We start from the raw sequence: 21,898 nt of genomic DNA on the forward strand, positions 1-21,898 counted from the left end.
CAATTGCACAGTATTGCGCAATAGATTTGTAAGGTCTTTTGTGTGTGTCAGGAACCTATATAATGTCAAAAATTTGATCTTAATCCAAATTCAGACAGTATCAAGCTTGAATATTGTGTCCAAATTTGACCCAACTCTTCATGGTTCATCCTCTGCGGTCGTATCAGGCTGGCCTCAGAGAAGCAATTAAGTATATTAAACCTTGCATTTGTATGACAATCATGCCATAAAATTAAAGCCATCAAATTAAGATGAATTAAAATTTTTAATTGTAAGGGTTACTGTAATTTATAAATTAATATCAAATCTCCATTTAACATTAGAATTCCTTCATTTTCTCATTTATAATAAGAAAAAACAGGTTACAAACATTGCATTTTAGTCATTTCAAGAGTGATTGGGATGTAACACAGTCTAAAAGTTTTCATGTGAAATACATGATAACATGACAATTACCTTTTCCACCTGTAGTTCTTGGTTATCTCCCTTTAATAATTGTTTACATTGGAGAAGTTATTTAAATTAAAAAAAAGTCAATTCAATCCTATGTCTCTATAGTGGGTGTTCTGTATTTCAAAGATATTTTATGGTATTTACAATACAATAAAAAGTTTAGAATTTCAACCTTGTACAAAAAGGTTAGGTCAGGATAGGTCTTTAGATTACTATTTTCAATACAATTAAATTAAAAGTTACTAAATCCGAGAGTTAACTGATAGCTATATAAGTAAGAAAGTTGATGAATTTTTATCAGGTAAATACAGGTAAAAGTTTTCTCAGGTGTATTATCTATGTGCATAAATTGACTATTATGGTATGTAGGCCACTTTTACTTCATGACATAACCTTGTATAACAGGTAAATAATACTTTTATCTTTCAATTAGAAAGTTACATTGTCATCTGTGTATTATATTGTCATTTATTGAAGGTAACTAAAAAACTAAATTGGAAAAAAAAAACAAATAAACAAAGATGAATTTGTGTTTTGATGAACTAGCTAATGTTTGTTTTTCTGTAATATTTATAGCTGGGAGGAGATTTTCACATGCTTCAGTTATCAATTAAAATTTTGATCAGAGATTTCAATGTTAACATTTCTTTTGATGCTGTTAATTTATTTGTTACTCAGGTGGGGAAATGTTCGTCTTATTCATAGATTTTATTTTATATGTGTCAACCTTTTTAAATCCTGAGGTATATGTAAGAAAATGTTTTTGTTTCACCTTTGCCTTTGTGGTAGAAGAATTATTTGATAAGTAAATTAGCTGAAGGAGTTGTAGTATGTTAAAACAGAAATGAAAAATACTTTATATGTAACATAAACTATAAAAAGTATATATATACTTGGCAAGTCCTCATTTGTAGAGTTGTACAGCTATAAAAGGTTCTGTGATTTTAATGTTAGTGTAAATATACTAATGATGAGTCAAGTCCAAAGTTCATTGGAGATTTGTTTAGTGATTAATGAACAGGAATGATAATTCCTTAATTGTATTCATAAGAGTGGCAGGATTTCATGACAGTTTGTTCACACATCCAGTTTATTGAAAGCGTTCACAAGGTGGTTGTTCTGCACTAACAGGATTACTTGTCAGTTGTTCACACAATTCATCCATAGTGTTCCACAGGCTGTTCTGCACGTTTAGGAATAGATGATAGTGTGTTCAAACAGGTTGTTCATTGAAAATGTTCACAAGATGTTTTTTAGCACTTACAGGATTACTTGATAGTTTGTTCACACATTTAGTTCATTGATAGTGTTCATAAGATTTGTTTTAGCACTTACAGGATTACTTGATAGTTTTTTCACACATTTAGTTCATTGATAGTGTTCATAAGATTTGTTTTAGCACTTACAGGATTATTTGATAGTTTTTTCACACATTTAGTTCATTGATAGTGTTCATAAGATTTGTTTTAGCACTTACAGGATTACTTGATAGTTTTTTCACACATTTAGTTCATTGATAGTGTTCATAAGATTTGTTTTAGCACTTACAGGATTATTTGATAGTTTTTTCACACATTTAGTTCATTGATAGTGTTCATAAGATTTGTTTTAGCACTTACAGGATTATTTGATAGTTTTTTCACACATTTAGTTCATTGATAGTGTTCATAAGATTTGTTTTAGCACTTACAGGATTATTTGATAGTTTGTTCACACATTTAGTTCATTGATAGTGTTCATAAGGCTGTTGTTTAGGAGATAACTGTATTGTGTTTTAAGCTCCAACGGCATCAATTGGGGATTTGATGGTCGCAAATTAAGTTTACTGGCAATGCGCCAGCGGCCATCAAATCCCTAATTGATCCCGTCGGAGCTTAAAATACAATATTGTTATCTCCATTCTAATGAAACTGACAGAAAAGAAAACAACGTTAAAACATGTAATTAAAATCTGCAATATGTCGTCTGCGCTTGCACGTATGTCCCATAGCATCATTTGTCAATTGATGCCATATAAAAATGTGACGTAATCCAATCAAAATGAACGTTACAAACGTTGTTGCATTACAATCATGATTAGTAGGATTACAGGACTTACTTTTCTCTGGTGAAAAACTTGAAATGTAGCTTTTTACCTTTTATTAGACTAGCTGAGTTTATAGGAAAACTGATACAATGTTTGGATAAAAAAGCTGTTAAATCTTTTATTAGCCGTGATATAGGAATTTTTGATAACCACTGATTTATTTGAAATATATTTTTGACTTTATTGAAGGTATTTAATGTTTATTGATTAGCAATTGTTATGTTTTAACAACAAATTGTTTTTAATTTTCCAGAAGCTAGTTTTGCTGTACAAGCTAGAGCTATTAAGGATTATTTTAATGTGTATGATCCACAGTCGCTGATATTTAAGGAAGGGGATATAATACGGGTAAGTGTTCCCTCTAACATGACAGGAAACTTGTACTTTAAAGATTCCTGAACTAACTCATTTTTTGGTTGAGATAAACTTCTCAGTCTTTTGCACATAAAGGGTTATGCTGTAATTTTTTATAACCAATTAACCTTGTGAATTCATCTGGGTACTAAAACCATGTTCAGAATGTCTAGATTTTTGTGTAAAGTATATTTGTCACAAAAGGTATACTTTAGTTGTTTTATGGAAGGAATTTAAGGAGTAAAAGTGTGTATGGCAAGTTTTGTCCAAGCTTGACCTCATTTTCATGTTGATTGGTCAATGTTAAGTTTTTGTGGTTAGCCAGCTTAGATCAACATCTAAAATCCTATGGACAATTAATGTTACTACATTTGGTGTACTGAATGATTGTATGGTGTACATGTCTATTTGGTAGTGCTTGTCTGACCTTGACATCTTATTGAATCATTGATCATAATAGTGTGATACTTGTAGTAAAACCTTTATCATAAAGACTTTCAATATAAATTCAACGATGATCAGTAAAGCAGCACTCTTGTGTTTATTGTTGGTTACTACTGCATTTAGAAGTAGCAGGGTAAATCCCCGTCATTTGTAATTGGTTTATAATATATGAATATCATTGTAGAATAGAATTATATAGAAATGATACATGAATTTTCCTTGAACTGTGATACTACCAGATTAGTGTTAGGCCTTCTGTAAATATCATTATAACTAGTTATCATACCGGACCATAGTAGGTATTCTCTGTAAGTGGTTGTTGTGTACTCTTCAAAAATAGTTTCAAATTAGAGGTGTTATTTTTTCAAGCTTGCAAAGAGTAGATATTTTGCCTTAGATTTTTTTGGGATAATAATTTGAACCAATTTTGTGCTTTTTTTATTAACATGAAGAGCTTCCTTTATTAAAAATGTTTGACAGTCTTATCAATTAAAATGTCAAAGGTGAACTTCACGTTATTAAATAATGCAAATTGGTGAAATTTGTTATCTATTTATGAGATGTCTAATTAGTGTTATGATGCATCACAGAAATAGATTACTATTTATATGTGGCTCCAATTGATTTATTCTTTTTTTATTCAGTTCAAATAGAACTAAATTATCTCCCCTTTGCCAACAAAATTTCATATATTTGTGATTTAAGTGAAATAGCTTTGACACCTACTTTTTTTATTGAATTATTCTACTATGCTGTAATTCTGCTTATTATCCTTATTTTTCTCTGAAAAAATGCACAATTCACAAGTTAGTTTAGATAAGTGATGTTGGTTTTCTTGTTTTCTTGTTTTGTATCCTTTAATAGCTTCACTATGCTGTATGGGTTTTGCCCTAGCCAAAGGCTGTTCTGTAACCTATAGTTGTTATAAATTTCTACATCATTTGGTCTCTGGTTGAGAGTTGTCTCATTGGCAAGCATCCTACATCTTATTTGTATATTTATTTTATAATCTGATGTTATACAGATAAAAATGATTGCTTAGTTTAAGTCTATTTTAGTGACATGTCACTTATTACACATGATATAAGATACATGTTAACATTATGTCATGGATAAGAACATTAATATTACAATGAGTAATACAACTTTTAACTGGTTCCCTGATGATGAAATCACAGAAGTTTGTATGTCCAGTAGGTCTGGCTGAGATTTGTTAGTTTGTGGTCAAGTGTTATCACTTTTTAAGGTCAGTGTTCTATGTATGATAACTTCATGTATTGTAAACGTCATGTCAAGTTAAGGTCAAACAAGATAACTGTTAAATAAAGGACCAAGTCCTAGTTTTAAGATGGACCTGTGTTGAGAGCATCAGATCAGTAGCCTATGATTCTTGGTCGTATGCTTAGAACTATTAAGAAGTATGTTTATTTATAATTTGGTTTACTGGATACTGTTTTATTGTTTAGTTTTATTTATGTGGGTAATTTTCATCTTTCGTTCAAATTTAAAGAAAATAGTGATGACAATTTTTAATACTTCATTTCATAATTAGTGTTTTTTTGCATTGTGTCTCCTAGAATTAGTTTGAAGCCTCACATTGAAATATTTTACATGACAATGTTTTAATTTAGGTTCATCTGTTGTGGTACTGCAATTGTTATTCTAACTGTCCCTAGAATTCCTAAGAAGAGGCAAACTACATTTTTAGGATTATTTCAGAAGCTTCTTATAAGAGCACAACATTATGTTTCAAATGTACATCTATAAGATTCAAATTGTTGGAGTGGTTGAGGTGAGGTGGGGAGGGAAGGTATTTAAACAGAATATTACTTGAAGTGATATAAACCATCTTCAGAAAATGATTCTAAGGTTTAGCCACACAATGCTATGGCAATGTTAACCTTTTAGTACATGTGAAATGAATACAGGAAACAAGTTTACAAAAATGATATTTAAAAATCCGTCTTTTTCTTGAATCCATAGTTGTTTAAGTTGAACTACTAATGATTGTTTCAAATGTTCTTTGGGGTTTTTTTTGTGTACTTTAAACATGAAAGAACAACTCCTGGTTTTGATGAATTAGTAATTCTAATAGTAAATATTGTCGTTCCACAAAAAGATTTTCAGTCGCTATTACTTTTGATGTCTGTTGCCCTTCACAATATTTTAATATTATTGATTAAAGATTAGGTAATGCAATAAGGTTTTTTCCAAAGTCGTTTTCCTACTTGACATAAAATTCCAAAGCCATGACAAATTTTTTTTAACTATTGATAGTACTCAAACAAACCTGGTAAAGTTTTTTAAATGCACTAAATTCCACTGTACTCTAACTTGAGTATATAGTGTTAAGTATATCTTTCTATTTTGAACTAATGGAACAATTGTGACAATTTTTACGAGACTACCAAGAGTGATCATGTTATAATATGTTCACACCTTTAGTTTCCTTATTTACATGAAAACTTTAGTGTAAATATGTCATTCTCCTCACATTTTTCAGATTTATATGTCTTTAAACATTAAATCAGTATCTTGACTGCAAATTCCTTTAAAATGAAATTTAATGAAAGAAGTTACTCAGGAAAGGAAAAAATAAAACTATTGGATCTGCCTTTGGACCAAATATTTCTTAATGTGTTACTTGTTTGTTGGACCACTGCAGTTTCGTCTAAAGAATTGGATTAATTGATTAGAACAACAATTCTTGGAGTGTCCACAAGTAATTTTACAAGTTTTCTCCATTATAAAATCATTATGGTGAATAGATATTATACTACTGACTATGGAAAAGAACAAAATAAGTCTGTTGAATTTAATTTTTGACTTAAAAAAAAAATAAACAACTGTAGTGTAGTTCTGAAATACTTCTTGTAGAATACAAATGCTTAGAAAAAAAAATAAGATTTTTATTATACCCCCGCTTTAAAAAAGGGGGGTATACTGTTTTACCTCTGTCTGTCAGTCCGTCCGTCAGTCCGTCAGTCAGTCCGTCCCATGAAACTTTCGTCACATTTTTCTCAGGAACTACACATCCACCCTTTCTGTAATTTGGTATCAACATTTATATATGTCAGCCATACCGTGTGATGCGTTTTCAGATTCATCACTTGACAACTTCCTGTTTACCGAACACTTGTCTGATTTTTCACATGATAGCTAAGTTGAAAATTTTCGTCACATTTTTCTCAGGAACTACAATACAAGGATTTCTGAAATTTGGTTTCAGGATTTATATAAGTCAGCTATACCGTGTGATGCGTTTTCAGATTCATCACTCGACAACTTCCTGTTTACCTAACACTTGTATGATTTTACACATGATAGCCAAGTTGAAAATTTTCGTCACATTTTTCTCAGGAACTACAATACAAGGATTTCTGAAATTTGGTTTCAGGATTTATATAAGTCAGGTATACCGTGTGATGCGTTTTCAGATTCATCACTCGACACATTCCTGTTTACCGAACACTTGTATGATTTTACACATGATAACCAAGTTAAAAATTTTCGTCACATTTTTCTCAGGAACTACAATACAAGGATTTCTGAAATTTGGTTTCAGGATTTTTATAAGTCAGCTATACCGTGTGATGCGTTTTCAGATTCATCACTCGACAACTTCCTGTTTACCGAACACTTCCATATTTTTACACTATTAATATTATCCACTTGCGGCGGGGGTATCATCAGTGAGCAGTAGCTCGCAGTTTCACTTGTTATTTTTGTCTTAAAATTTGTTAGTGTTCAAACATATACAGTGCTTATCTTTTTTAGTTTAATTCCAAGGCATTTCAAAACCAAACTAAGTTAAAGCTTTGAAAGACAGTTCCAAATTCATCATTTTTGGACAACATTTTGTCCTTTATATCTTTAAGTAATTGAGAACTTTTCTGACCACAGAACTAATTTATTAATGGTTACCATGGGAAATCTATGTAATTAGCATAAGTATCATATGCAGGATTAATTAAGTGTGGAATATAACACTATACAATGGTAAATAAACAGTCTAGACTAAGGATAAACACTGCCACCATGTAGATGTATCTAATTGCAGGGTACACATGATAATGAGAAAAAACAAATCTTTGTGTGAAACATCAAAAAATTGGGATAGCCTTACTTTACAATTGTTTTTAGATAGAAAGTTCACTTGGTCTATAAGGGTTCAAAATTTAGATTCTTCTATCATGCCCTGTTCGGTGCAAAGCTTCTTATAATGAGATTGGATTAATTCAAAAAATATTTAAACATTTTTTGTTATGCTTAGGTTAAATGTAACTTTTACAGTCTCCTCAACAGAATTTTAATTTTATGGAAAAATAAAAGTCTTTTGCATTTAAACTGAATAACAATATTGTTTCCCCATATTTTTTTCTCATATCTTAGCATTGTTTGTTTTTGATGTTTAGAAGTGTTAGTATATAGAATTATTCATAACATCATGAGATAGAATACAGGGCCACAATTACTTCTTATGGAATATTGTCCACGTAAATATAGTTATCACACCTACCCTGACCAAACTTTAAACATTGTTAGAATTGTTTTGGACTAAACTTTATGACAGAGCTGGGTTTGTGAATGGACATAAGAATTGTTTTGGACTAAGTTTTATGACCATGCTTGGTTTGTGAATGGACATAAGAATTGTTTTGGACTAAGTTTTATGACAGAGCTGGGTTTGTGAATAGACATAAGAATTGTTTTGGACTAAGTTTGATGACTATACTTGGTTTGTGAATGGACAGGAGAATTGTTTTGGACTAAGTTTTATGACAGAGCTGGGTTTGTGAATGGACAGGAGAATTGTTTTGGACTAAGTTTTATGACGATGCTTTGTTTGTGAATGGACAAGACAGAATCATTAAGATGTACTTGACACCTAACAGTGGAATGTGTATCTATAGTATGTGTAAACAAGAACCTGTTTGTGTGTGTAAACATTGGTCAACTGGTCTCAAATCTTCTCATGCTGTTTATTCTACAATATAATATCTATTTCTTATTGATAAAAACTCTATTTTTATATTTTTGTTGTCTGAAAAAGAGGTGTTAGGATATGAAAACAATGTTGACTTTTAAATGATAATCTTACCAAAAAATCTGTTTGAGTCAACAAAAATGATCATATAATTTAATATTTTGAACTTTACAAAGCTATTGAAATATTTTTCGTACTCCCCTCACCCTTCCCCCTCCTCAAGAAATGGAAATAAGAAAGTAAACTGATAATTCACAGTAAATAATGAAAAATTTAAGAAAAATAGAAAGATTTATTATTTTCAGAACACAAAACTCTGAAATTGAAATAAATTAATCAAGTCTTCCCCTTTTATTTGGAACTATCATTTAGAATCAGCTGAAGTAACACTTTAATTAATTCACTTCTGGATTTAGAATTATTATTTAGTGTCCAAAAAACCAGCATATAAATCGAATTTGTCTGGAATGTTTGAAGAAAAGTTGAAGTGTACCTGTAAATGGTTACATAACTAAATGTTTACAGTAAACACTTTATTAAGAGATAACTTTTAAATGTCCTCTCCGTTGGCAAGATACCAAACAGTGCATTTCCTAGTTTATTTATGCAACAGTCTGTGCCTTACAATGATGGGAATTCATACTTTTTCCTGGACATAGATTGACAAACTAACATTTTGTTTCCGTACGTTTGTTGATTTTATAAGGTGTAAACTATGTATTGGATAGTATTAGGATGTAAACAAATATATTTATGATAGTGATCAAAAGGTAGTAATATTTTTTTTTCTTCTATTTTAGGTTTTAGAACAAAGTGAAGGATTGTGGAAAGGATGTATTATAACAGACGGACGGACAGCTAAAGCTGGATACTTCCCTCCTGATCATGTCGTGCTTATTGACAAAAGTGGTAAGTTTAACAGCTAGATATTCTACAATCTTGATCACTTGGTGTTAGGTTACTTCTATTTTGAAAGTGGAGTGCTTATTTGACCCAATATTCTCAAGAAGTTGGGGGAAAGTGTTGTTTACCTCTATGGTATTCATTTCATTCAACAGGGCTGCTGAATTCAATATACTCTATGTGGGACTTAAACCATTCTTGGTTATAAAGTCACATATAATGAGATGAAGATCCCAATTGATTTTGAGGTCAATAACTCTAAGGTGAAGGCTACAGTCACTTAATAACTCAAAGGTCAAGGTTACAGTCACTTAATTACTCTAAGGTCAAGGTTACAATCACTTGCTCTTCCTTCACATATTTGCTGTACCTCCAATATAAAGAAGGGATGTATACTGATTTACCTATGTTCTTCTTTCTGTCCATTCATATATCCCTGACTTAATGTTCACCTACTTCTACTAAGTTATAATTTGGTTATAAACTTCACATTGCTAAATCATGTGCTTTTCTTCTTTCTCTTGTCTGCTACCATTTTGTTAGGTATATGTATTTGTTTTTGGCAAAATTATATGATATTAAGAGTAAACAGTTTATTTAAGAAAAATCATATTTAACAACAGCCTCCATAAAACACCCAAGTCAAGGCTATAACAGCTGATAGCAAAGAAAATAAATAACACATAACTTTCTCATTTTAATATAAACATAATTTAAACAAAGATTGTATCAGGTTAGACCTACAAGATCCTACATTGAAACATATTTATTTTATATCCAAATAAATTTGCCACAGCATATTTGATGCATTATATACTTAAAGCAATCACATAGCTTTCAATGAAGTGTTTATATTTTGAAGGCAGGTTTTTTGTGTGCTGATTTATTTTATTTTTTTTGGTAAATAATTTTTTGGGAACATTATTTCAGCTATGATGTCAAGTTATTCTCCTGGTAAGAAGGTGGGAATGCCACAGGTACCAGACGTTATAAATCGTAACCAACATGTGTTTTCATCAGATGATGGTTTCCCGCCACCACCACCATCAGTTTTCTTCCCACCAGAACGAGGTGAGTTTATTTAAATTTATATTAGAATAATTTAATTTTGTATGTTACACATTTTCTGATTGGCTGAAAGTTTTTCTCTATCAGCTCATAGACATTTTTAGCTCACCTGTCCCGAAGGGACAAGTGAGCTTATGCCATCACTTGGCGTCCGTCGTCGTCCGTCGTCTGTCGTCCGTCGTCTGTCGTCGTCTGTCGTCGTAAACTATTTCAAGAATCTTCTCCTCTGAAACTACTGGGCCAAATACTTTCAAACTTTAACTGAATGTTCCTTAGGGTATCTAATTTATAAATTTTATCCGAAGTTTTGATCTATCAACAAACATGGTGGCCATTGCTAAAAATAGAACATAGGGGTCAAAGGCAGTTTTTGGCTCATAACTCAAAAACCAAAGCATTTAGAGCAAATCTGACAGGGGTAATATTGTTTATCAGGTCAAGATCTATCTGCCCTGAAATTTTCAGATGAATCAGACAACCGTTGTTGGGTTGCTGCCCCTGAATTGGTAATTTTAAGGAAATTTTGCTGTTTTTGGTTATTATCTTGAATATTATTATAGGTAGAGATAAACTGTAAACAGGAATAATGTTCAGCAAAGTAAGATTTACAAATAAGTCAACATGACGGAAATGGTCAGTTGACCCCTTTAGGAGTTATTGCCCTTTATAGTCAATTTTTAACCATTTTTCGTAAATCTTAGTAATCTTTTACAAAAATCTTCTCCTCTGAAACTACTGGGCCAAATACTTCCAAACTTTAATTGAATGTTCCTTAGGGTATCTAGTTTGTAAATTGTATCCGAAGTTATGATCTATCAACAAACATGGTCGCCATTGCTAAAAATAGAACATAGGGGTCAAATGCAGTTTTTGGCTTATAACTCAAAAACCAAAGCATTTAGAGCAAATCTGACATGGGGTAATATTGTTTATCAGGTCAAGATCTATCTGCCCTGAAATTTTCAGATAAATCAGACAACCTGTTTGGCTGAAAGTTTTTCTCTATCAGCTCATAGACATTTTTAGCTCACCTGTCCCGAAGGGACAAGTGAGCTTATGCCATCACTGATTGGCTGAAAGTTTTTCTCTATCAGCTCATAGACATTTTTAGCTCACCTGTCCCGAAGGGACAAGTGAGCTTATGCCATCACTTGGCGTCCGTCGTCGTCCGTCGTCTGTCGTCCGTCGTCTGTCGTCGTCTGTCGTCGTAAACTATTTCAAGAATCTTCTCCTCTGAAACTACTGGGCCAAATACTTTCAAACTTTAACTGAATGTTCCTTAGGGTATCTAATTTATAAATTTTATCCGAAGTTTTGATCTATCAACAAACATGGTGGCCATTGCTAAAAATAGAACATAGGGGTCAAAGGCAGTTTTTGGCTCATAACTCAAAAACCAAAGCATTTAGAGCAAATCTGACAGGGGTAATATTGTTTATCAGGTCAAGATCTATCTGCCCTGAAATTTTCAGATGAATCAGACAACCGTTGTTGGGTTGCTGCCCCTGAATTGGTAATTTTAAGGAAATTTTGCTGTTTTTGGTTATTATCTTGAATATTATTATAGGTAGAGATAAACTGTAAACAGGAATAATGTTCAGCAAAGTAAGATTTACAAATAAGTCAACATGACGGAAATGGTCAGTTGACCCCTTTAGGAGTTATTGCCCTTTATAGTCAATTTTTAACCATTTTTCGTAAATCTTAGTAATCTTTTACAAAAATCTTCTCCTCTGAAACTACTGGGCCAAATACTTCCAAACTTTAATTGAATGTTCCTTAGGGTATCTAGTTTGTAAATTGTATCCGAAGTTATGATCTATCAACAAACATGGTCGCCATTGCTAAAAATAGAACATAGGGGTCAAATGCAGTTTTTGGCTTATAACTCAAAAACCAAAGCATTTAGAGCAAATCTGACATGGGGTAATATTGTTTATCAGGTCAAGATCTATCTGCCCTGAAATTTTCAGATGAATCAGACAACCTGTTGTTGGGTTGCTGCCCCTGAATTGGTAATTTTAAGGAAATTTTGCTGTTTTTGGTTATTATCTTGAATATTATTATAGATAGAGATAAACTGTAAACAGGAATAATGTTCAGCAAAGTAAGATTTACAAATAAGTCAACATGACGGAAATGGTAGAGATAAACTGTAAACAGGAATAATGTTCAGCAAAGTAAGATTTACAAATAAGTCAACATGACGGAAATGGTCAGTTGACCCCTTTAGGAGTTATTGCCCTTTATAGTCAATTTTTAACCATTTTTCGTAAATCTTAGTAATCTTTTACAAAAATCTTCTCCTCTGAAACTACTGGGCCAAATACTTCCAAACTTTAACTGAATGTTCCTTAGGGTATTTAGTTTGTAAATTGTATCCGAAGTTATGATCTATCAACAAACATGGTCGCCATTGCTAAAAATAGAACATAGGGGTCAAATGCAGTTTTTGGCTTATAACTCAAAAACCAAAGCATTTAGAGCAAATCTGACGTTGGGTAATATTGTTTATCAGGTCAATTTCTATCTGCCCTGAAATTTTCAGATGAATCAGACAACCTGTTGTTGGGTTGCTGCCCCTGAATTGATAATTTTAAGGAAATTTTGCTGTTTTTATTTATTATCTTGAATATAATTATAGATAGAATTAAACTGTAAACAGCAATAATGTTCAGCAAAGTAAGATCTTCAATTAAGTCAATTTGACCAAAATTGTCAATTGACCCCTTAAGAAGTTATTGCCCTTTAAAGACTTTTTTCACAATTTGTTCATCATGTTGACTTACTTTAAAAAATCTTCTCCTTTGAAACTGCTGTATCAATTTCAGCCAAACTTAGGCTAAATGAGTTTCAGAGTATCTAGTATAAATTTTATATTTTATTTCCTTGTATGTCAAGAAACATAGCTCCTATGGCTAAAATAGAACATAGGAGAAAATGATTATTTTTTTTGGCTTTTGAAGAAAATAGGACGATCCAAAAAACATTTAAATAAATTGAAAAGCCAAAATAATCATTGATGAGAGATTTAACCAAAAGAATTAAGGTGAGCGATTCAGGCTCTTGAGAGCCTCTTGTTTGTTATATGACCAACATATTTTTCATTATTTACTATAATATTTTTTGTCTATTTGAAATAACTTAAAAATGGGGTTATTCAATATGCACCACAATTTTTATGTTATTTCTTCCTGGACAGAAAAAATAGTTCAGTCGTTCCTTAAATAAAAAAAAAAATAAAACACTGATTATTGAAAAATTTGGTTCATGCTGTATATCCCCAAAAAATAGAGGGTGATAAAGTGTAGGTGGGACTTTCTATCTTTTCACTAAATTATAAAGTTTGTACACATCTCCATTGTTGAACAGGTATGCATTAATTTTTTATCTGATGTCTGATATAAAGTGGCAATTATTCTAATATATATAGGTTGTATTTTTAGTGCAATCTAGTGGTCTATTTATACTGTGAGAAAAACTCTTTAGAATGCATACCTGCACCATCGATCTATTTAAACATGATGTATTGGTTATAAAAACTAATTATATTTAGGTATTTCATTTTTCCTTTCATCTTAATTGCAGTTTTTATAGAATTTGATGTATTATTATGCCCAATATAAAATATTTAATGATAAATCATAAAGATTTAGGTATAAAGTAAGCAGTAAAAGGGGCAGTCTACATCAAATTCCAATTTATTTCTCTATTATATCACTTTCTTGGTTAATTTAATATTCACAGTATTATAGTGTATAGTGTCCTTGTATTACATAAATTGAATGTGAAACTGTGATGTAGTTATTTTATGGTTGAGCTATATTTAATGGGATTAGATATCAAACAGTGGGATCCCTTTCTAAGGGATTAGTTAGAAAATAGACTCTGTTAAGGTGATAAATGTCAACACCCATGAATTAAATGATCAATTTGTCAATGGACTGTACAAAATGAGAACAAAAAAGTATGTCAACATAAAACTTATTTTGCCCATGTGGGTTTTGATCAAAAAAATAAAATGATATTTTAGAATTTTTATAAACAAAAAGAGTGAAAAAGCAACGAAATTGTGTATAATGTTAAGTATATTCTACTGTTATTAGAAATACTTAGGGCAAAAGTATTGTTCAAAACAATGTCTTTAGGTTGTATTTTAATGGGTCTTGCTTTTGATGTTGAACAAACCATTAACATTTGTACAAATTTTATGAATGAAAAAACTTTTTGATTTTTTTTTAGTGCATAAAATATTATATAAATTAAGGTAAATTATTGAAAAAGAAATACAAATGTAATGTCAGCCATGTAGTAGGGAGGAAAATAAAGAACTGAAGATTTCCAATGGCCAAAACGACTAAAAAAAAATTGGTTTATTGATACAATTATGTAAATAAAAGTGACAAGTATAATTTTAAAAAGTTAAAAAAATACTCACCATAAATTTATTCTAACATATGCCACATGTTTGGAAAAATCATTATAAAATGTTCTTACATTGTTATATTTTTCATATGATAAATTTAATTATTAATTTCAACGTCTTGAAAAATTGGTTTATTTATACAATTATAAAAAGTATGTTCCCTATTGGAATTTTGAAAACAAGGATAAATTTAATTATTAACTCTCTACTAATGTTTCCTTTTTTTGGTGATTTATTTTTCTAAAAGAAAGCGTTAGTAACAGGAATTTTCTGAACTAGATAAACATAACAATGAATTTATATTTGGCATCTGATAAATATTAATTTTGATACATTATGGAACGTTAATGAATGAATCTTCTTCAACTCCTGATAATGGTTGAGGATAATGGTCATTGTAATTGTTCAGCTCTTCAGTGCTAGCAGCATTTATGAAACAGACTATAACAACAGCATCAGTTACTTTGGAAACAGGCTATACAACCATCAAGTGTGTAGGTCATAAATATATTGATGGAATGTCTTCTCTTAGCATTGATCTTTTTTTCTGACCAGTTTATAATTGGAGAACTTTGTTAGAAATATTGATGCAGTATTTAAAGTGAGAATATTTGAACCATACCTGCGGGAATTAGTACATTTTGTTTTCTTTTGATGTTTGGAATTTTCTTATCTTACAGACCATGATGTGAGGTATATATCACCACACTACAGTTCTTATGAGGTAAGTTGAATATAAAGCATGAAAAAAACAAACATGTAATGTTCAGAAAAATTGAAATATTTTATGCAGAGTTGTGGAAAGATCGACCATGTCTTAGTGATTAGATAAACCCCCTCCATGATTGTAATCTGGACTTAAGGATGAGTACATGTTCTCCACAGGATGTCCAACAGTTCTGACATTTTCAAGTTTTCTTTATGCTTTGTAGGTCTGAAGGAGAACCGTGGTAATTAATATAAAGATAAATTAGCTTTCATTGCAATCTTTTGAAAAATCAATTTCTTTAAACTGCATCACTTGAAAAACTCACAAATAGATCACTTCACATGCAATCTAGTGATATCAGATTGTATTGTAGGCTGTGGGATTTTAGTAAACATGTCAGGTAGGAATTTATTTCAGGTCTGACGCTCAGAATGAATTATATGTTGATGTTAGCTTCTCCAAGTCCACACATTTATTAATCTTTGATTCCAAACAAATACAAATAAGAACATGCAAATGACATGGTTGTGCAAATTCATGAATTGAATTTTGAAGCTTTTAAGCATGACATCTTCCATTAATTTATTGTAAATGTCTCATTTACATTCAAGCCATATCTTCATCAAGATGATTCTAGAGGACAGTAAACAAATAACATTCAGATTACATATGGTTTATTGCATGACGCTTCAGAAATCGGTTATTTCTAATTCCTATCTAGATCTCTGAGATTAACTGAGTCAAAAGTATTTACAACAAAATTATGCAAGGATCAGCAGAATTTTGAATTAATAATTGGTTTTATATTTGTTTTCAAATTTATGATTCTATAGAGTCCAGAAGTACCTTTACTTTAGTTAAATCTTAATGCATGATTTTGAAAAGTCAAGAAAAAGATCTATGAAAAGATGGCATGTACAGTAGATTGTTGTTTCGATGGAAAATCATACCACATCTTCTTATTTTTAAATAGAGCTGTTTGGAACTAACTGTTTTATTTCATCATTACTGATGATGATTGACTGGAGTTTAATGTCCAGTGTCAAATATTACATGCATATCAAGAAGAAAACATATCGAATATGAACCCTGCTTTGTACTAGACGGACATTTTCAGACAGATTTTTTACTAGTTCAAGTTCATAAGATGACAAGCCAGAGGAAGACATGTCAACCTACCCAGGCACATTATACTGAACCAACCAGCCTGTGCTCTTACTTCAAAACACAGCACGCTTTCCAGATAAAACTGCAAATACCATTTTTCAAGTCTTTGGTTTGACCAGGCTTGGATTAAACTAAAGACCTCCCACACTCAAGAGAGCAAACTTACCACAATACCTATACTTTCTTAGCAGTTAGAATTTTGATTAATTTCAGTTTCTAAAATATAGGAACAAGGCTACATTCCTCCATGGTTTGTATTTTTACAACTGTCAAAGGACAGTCTATGATGGTAAAGAATTCTGTCATTCATGCTATGTGTTGACACTATTATTGGACAAAAGAACAATGCCATCTTTTTTAATACTAAAATATTAGGGATGGTAGTCGTTATGTTAGTTTGTAGTGACCACAAAGTACCGACAGTAATTGTTTGTGCACTGGTAATTAACGGTTGGCAGGTAACCAGATGACCTACTACTTATCGTATTAATTGTTACATGGTAATGTTCTCATCATGTTCTATACCAATCTAGTAGGTGGTTGTATCTACACACGATGCTGTCTAATTTGATCAAATTCTACAGAAATCAACAAGTGGTTCCTCTAGTTAGCAGTGACCTTTCACTACTCTTATATCTCTTATATCTCAAGAGTAACTCAACTATACAAAAATGCCAGAATAAGAAGTTGCAGTAGAAGTATTTCACTCTTGAAGGATAGACCATTTAACATACAATCTAAATCCGATCATTTCCAGTTCATTTAGAAATATACTACCTTAAATTTATAGGAACCTTGTGTGGCAACAGTTGAACCATGTCTTCCCATGAAGCTTTTGAATGAGTTTGTTACTCAGTGCAGTTTCTTCCTTTTCTGTCTTAAAATCTTTTAAAGTCTTTTGAGCATTATTCATTTCTTGCCTCAACAAAGTTGCAGATGTGAAACTTAAGTGTCTGCATCAGCAAATGTTACAGTTTGTGATTATGTCAGTTTAAGTGAAAAACCACTGATTGTAAGTCAATGATATTTGGTAGGCAGTTGTTTTTACCAATGGCCCATGCCATTTCCATGAAGACGATTTGACCCAACACCTTCCATCATGGTTCATTGACTTAAAAAGCTTTATGTTTCATTCTATAAAGATAAAGAATTCGTCACAGAACAGTATTTCAGTTCTACATTTTCTATGATTTAACTTCCAGGTAGAGATGTTTTCTCTTTTAGGTCTGTACAAACTGCATTTCTACTTAAGAGAACATGACCCAGGGCTGCTTACTTAAATAATTGTTTCTAAAGACCATCAAGACCATCAAGGCACCACAAGTTTTAGTTAATATAATTGATATTAACCTTTATTTGTATTTCATGTATGTTGCATATTTAATGTTTCTGATAGAACTTTACGACTCTAACTAGCCTATATGTATTTCATCCATTATTATTTCATAATAACTGGTGAAAACTTTGAGTGAACCAAATGACTTGTTGCAACCTCTATAGCAAGTATCATAATGCAGGAAAACTGAGATTTCTTTAACACAGTCTCAGATGAGAAGAACACGTTTTGCATAACTAGCTATGCCTTGATAGGAAGAATACATGGGGTATAATTCATATAGAAAGCAACCCTGCAACACAAAAAAACTAGAAAAGTATGTTTTTTTAACTAAGACCTAGCCTTGAATACTAAGCACTTTGTAGCCTTTAGTTTCTTATACTACTCATTATATATGCTCTGAAATTACAAGTAAAACATCTGTTATTAAAAAATGAATCTACTCATCTTTCCTGTAGAATGTTCTGAAGAACACGGTTGTATCTATGCAACTACTTAATATATAATGAAATTAAATACTTAAGATTATATTGCCTGGTTTATTCTAACATTAATGTTCATTGTGTTCTTGGTAAATTTGTTGCTCCATAGATTTTTGGTAAAAAATTTAAAGCATGCGATTATTCAAGGTTATCGTTTTTCATTAATGGCTTAGAAAGTGTTTAATTTTTGGTGCCTTGATGTTTACAATTAGATTAGTCTACAAGTAAATGTAGGTATGATTGTTATGTAACACCTGTTTGATGATTGACATGTTACTAAGTAGAGTTCAGTCCCCTACTTTATAAACCGTCAGGTAATTAAAACTCCTGTAATAAATTACTCTAGGTACAAGGCAGTTTTATAATATGATATTATTTAAATTTAGTATATTTTTTTTTCTCAAAAAGATTACATTTTCAATTTATCATGTGCTGATAAAAACCTAAAGAAATAGTTATCTACTTTAATGTACGTTGTGACGGAAAGCATTGCATCTTAAAAGGTGTAAATTTCAGGATTTAACATAATTTTTTTGTTATTTATTTTCACAAACATGAATATTAAATTCAACATGATGCTAATAACTTCATGTTCTAACTGATTTATAGACGAAGATCTACTGGGTAGTTTGTATGATATTTAATTGGTTCGTTAGAACTTACTTCCTGTTGCCCGAATTAATTTGCATTGTAATACGCTGATGACCCGATGACCACATCCCATGGTTGTGATAACGTAGAGCTAAAACAGAGTAAGATAGAAATCCCTAACTCAAACTTCATACTATGAAAGAAAATAGCCAATTGTTTGAGAACTGAATGTCCGTTAATGAATAGTGTACAATCATAACTCTCTGTATAGATCTTGTTTTACATCAATTAACTAATTGATAAAGATCTATCTGTAGAGAATCAATAATGAACCATCTGTCACCCTCTCTGTCTCTAATGTAAATAGAGATATTTTTACTCATATCATTTACCCAATTGATTGATACATTAAAGCCTATAATTTTATACTCCATTGCACATATTAGTTTTCAATTAATATTTATGCATCATTTGTTTGGAGTTAAATGTGCCAATTTATGGCAAAAAGTGTTTGATAAACTGATAAAATTCTGAAATTTTTTAATGTTTTTTTTTAAAGATAGTGATATAGGATGTTGACAACCATCTGAATCTAAAGAATGTTTTTATGAGTATGAAATTATCATTGATTGATAAGGATGTATAATGGCATAGTATTGGTTTCCAGTCAGAAATAATCTCTCAGTTTAATTGTTTCCTCTAAATGAAACAGAAAATGTTAGAAGTGCAATTTAATTGGATTTGAAGAGATATTGATAGAAACAAAATTAGTTTAACCAGAATTAGCAAATATTGACACAGTAATTTAAACTGGTCAAACTAGAGAGGAAAATATTTTTTGAAACAAGACAAGCCTAAATGATTCATGTTATGATATTGCAATTATAAAAAAAAAATCTTTTAAGTCAACAAATACGAATAAACGGAGATATTTGGTATGTCAATGTTTACTACATATTTATCAGTTTTCCACAAATTCCAGAAAACCAATTTACACGATGTGTTCAAGACATTTTAGTTTAATCATATTTTCTGGAATTACCATCATCAGGAACATTCAAAGACAAAAAATTGAAAGCCAAGGAAATATGAGGGATACTGAAACAGCTCAAAGAAGCCTAATTTATAACAAAATAATTTACAAAAAAAATATTTGTCAGACGGAAATTAACCAAGGACAACCATAGCATGTAAGGGTTTCAGGGTTCTATCTTTTTTAATGATAGAAACTTAGAAGATAAAATGGGAAACACAAACACACGAAGACACAAAACCATTTTCTTTGACAACAATTCTGAGAAGAAATTATTGATGTAGAATATGTTTGCCTACAGTATAATATGAATGTATTCTTTATGGTAATGAACAGATGGCTGCTATTTCTATTATGATGAATCCATAATTCTGACTAACTCCATCAATCATAATTCTTATCATTAGTAAATTATCAGCAAGGGTCCTAGCTATAACCTTTGTGTATTAGGTTATCTGTTGGGGGTTTGTGTATTGCATGATCATAGTATAACAGAATTACACTTAAGTAATTCATTTCTTACTATGAGTTATGATTGTTGATAGGAAATGTTTCTTTCATATCTTCATCTGTAGTATTTTTGATAATTGTGCATGCTGTGTCCTTATCTAGAAAAAACTTTTTGACACTTCCACCTCTAGTAACTTGAAATTAAAAGATGAATTGCAAGAACTCATCAAGCATTTTAAAAGTTAAAAAAAAAGGGGGGGGGGGTTTCATACCAAGAATAAAGAGGGTTCCAACCATTTTTCCTCATTCAAAAGCATTGATAGTCACTTAAAATGAGGGTTCCACTGGAACCCCCTCTCCCCCTTTTTCCTCCTGGACCCCTCCTGGATCAGCTACAGACTTTTGCCAAATATTTGCTTTGAATGATATATTTTTTTTTATATTCAGTACCACCTTTGCCTAAGGAACAGTTGAAAGACCTGATGATTCTGCAATAAATTAAAAACCTTAGAATTCTAGCAAAAACTCAAAATAATTACTACAGTAAATTCCCTTAGGTAATATCAGTAAAGAAAACTATCAGTTTGGTCTTCAGAAGTTTTTGTTCATGAAAGCTTCATTTCCCCTCTGTGATCTCTATAAAAATTGGAATTAAATGTTCGTTAACGAAAAAAACTGTTAAATACATTGCTGATTCCTGTGCAAGATATTAAGACACTACAGCTGGTTGATAAACTGATTTTACTGTATTGGTTTTCTATTGCCATAGATACAGAAAGATTCTTTATTTGTATCTGACATAATTTGCTTGGGTAAATCTGATTAAGGTTAAGCTGTTTGCCTTAATTTTCATTTAATGTTTTTGACTTACAGATTTTAATCGTTATCTAAGATTTGTTTCATTTTATGCACAATTTGCAGATGAATTACTTGTTATGTAAAGAAAGAGTATAGGCAGTATAAGCAATTGAACAGCAAGATTTCAGTTTACAGATAATGTCTGAGATTTATTATAGATGGAGTTAGTGGATCCTTTATATATGAAGTTCATTGACATCTGTCATATTTATGGCTCGTTTACTGCTTTTCTTAAAATGTCTTGTACCAAGTTAAGAATATGGCAATTTCTTATCAAATAGTCTATTTCTATGTATGTTTGCCTTTGTTTTTTGTAGCAGTTCAGTGTTTCTGTTGTTCGCTTGTTTCCCTCAGTTTCGGTTTGTGAACTGGATTTGTTTCAATTCGATCGATTTATGACTTTTGAACAGCGGTATACTACTGGCTTTATTTACTCCCAACATGGTATACAAGGAGTCCTACCACATTTAGCAAGATTTAAATCACCTGGAGTCTAGAACGTTTGTGAATCAATTTTACAGAATCAATCTCAGAGACTATATATACCTTAC

General features: G+C 31.1%; 1 protein-coding gene across 2 annotated transcripts in view; it reads left to right on the forward strand.

Annotated features, from left to right (window-relative positions):
- The window catches only part of LOC143046161 (uncharacterized), an 82,599-nt gene that overhangs the window by 27,678 nt on the left and 33,023 nt on the right, over nucleotides 1–21,898 (forward strand). For both annotated transcript variants that reach the window (XM_076219188.1, XM_076219189.1), the window contains exons 9-12: nucleotides 2,793–2,887; nucleotides 9,125–9,233; nucleotides 10,158–10,298; nucleotides 15,402–15,445. In XM_076219188.1, coding sequence (XP_076075303.1) covers nucleotides 2,793–2,887; nucleotides 9,125–9,233; nucleotides 10,158–10,298; nucleotides 15,402–15,445 — 389 coding nt within the window. The remainder of the gene's footprint in view (nucleotides 1–2,792; nucleotides 2,888–9,124; nucleotides 9,234–10,157; nucleotides 10,299–15,401; nucleotides 15,446–21,898) is intronic.

This window comes from Mytilus galloprovincialis, chromosome 9, assembly GCF_965363235.1.
Source record: "Mytilus galloprovincialis chromosome 9, xbMytGall1.hap1.1, whole genome shotgun sequence".
NCBI classification, from domain to species: Eukaryota; Metazoa; Mollusca; class Bivalvia; order Mytilida; family Mytilidae; genus Mytilus; species Mytilus galloprovincialis.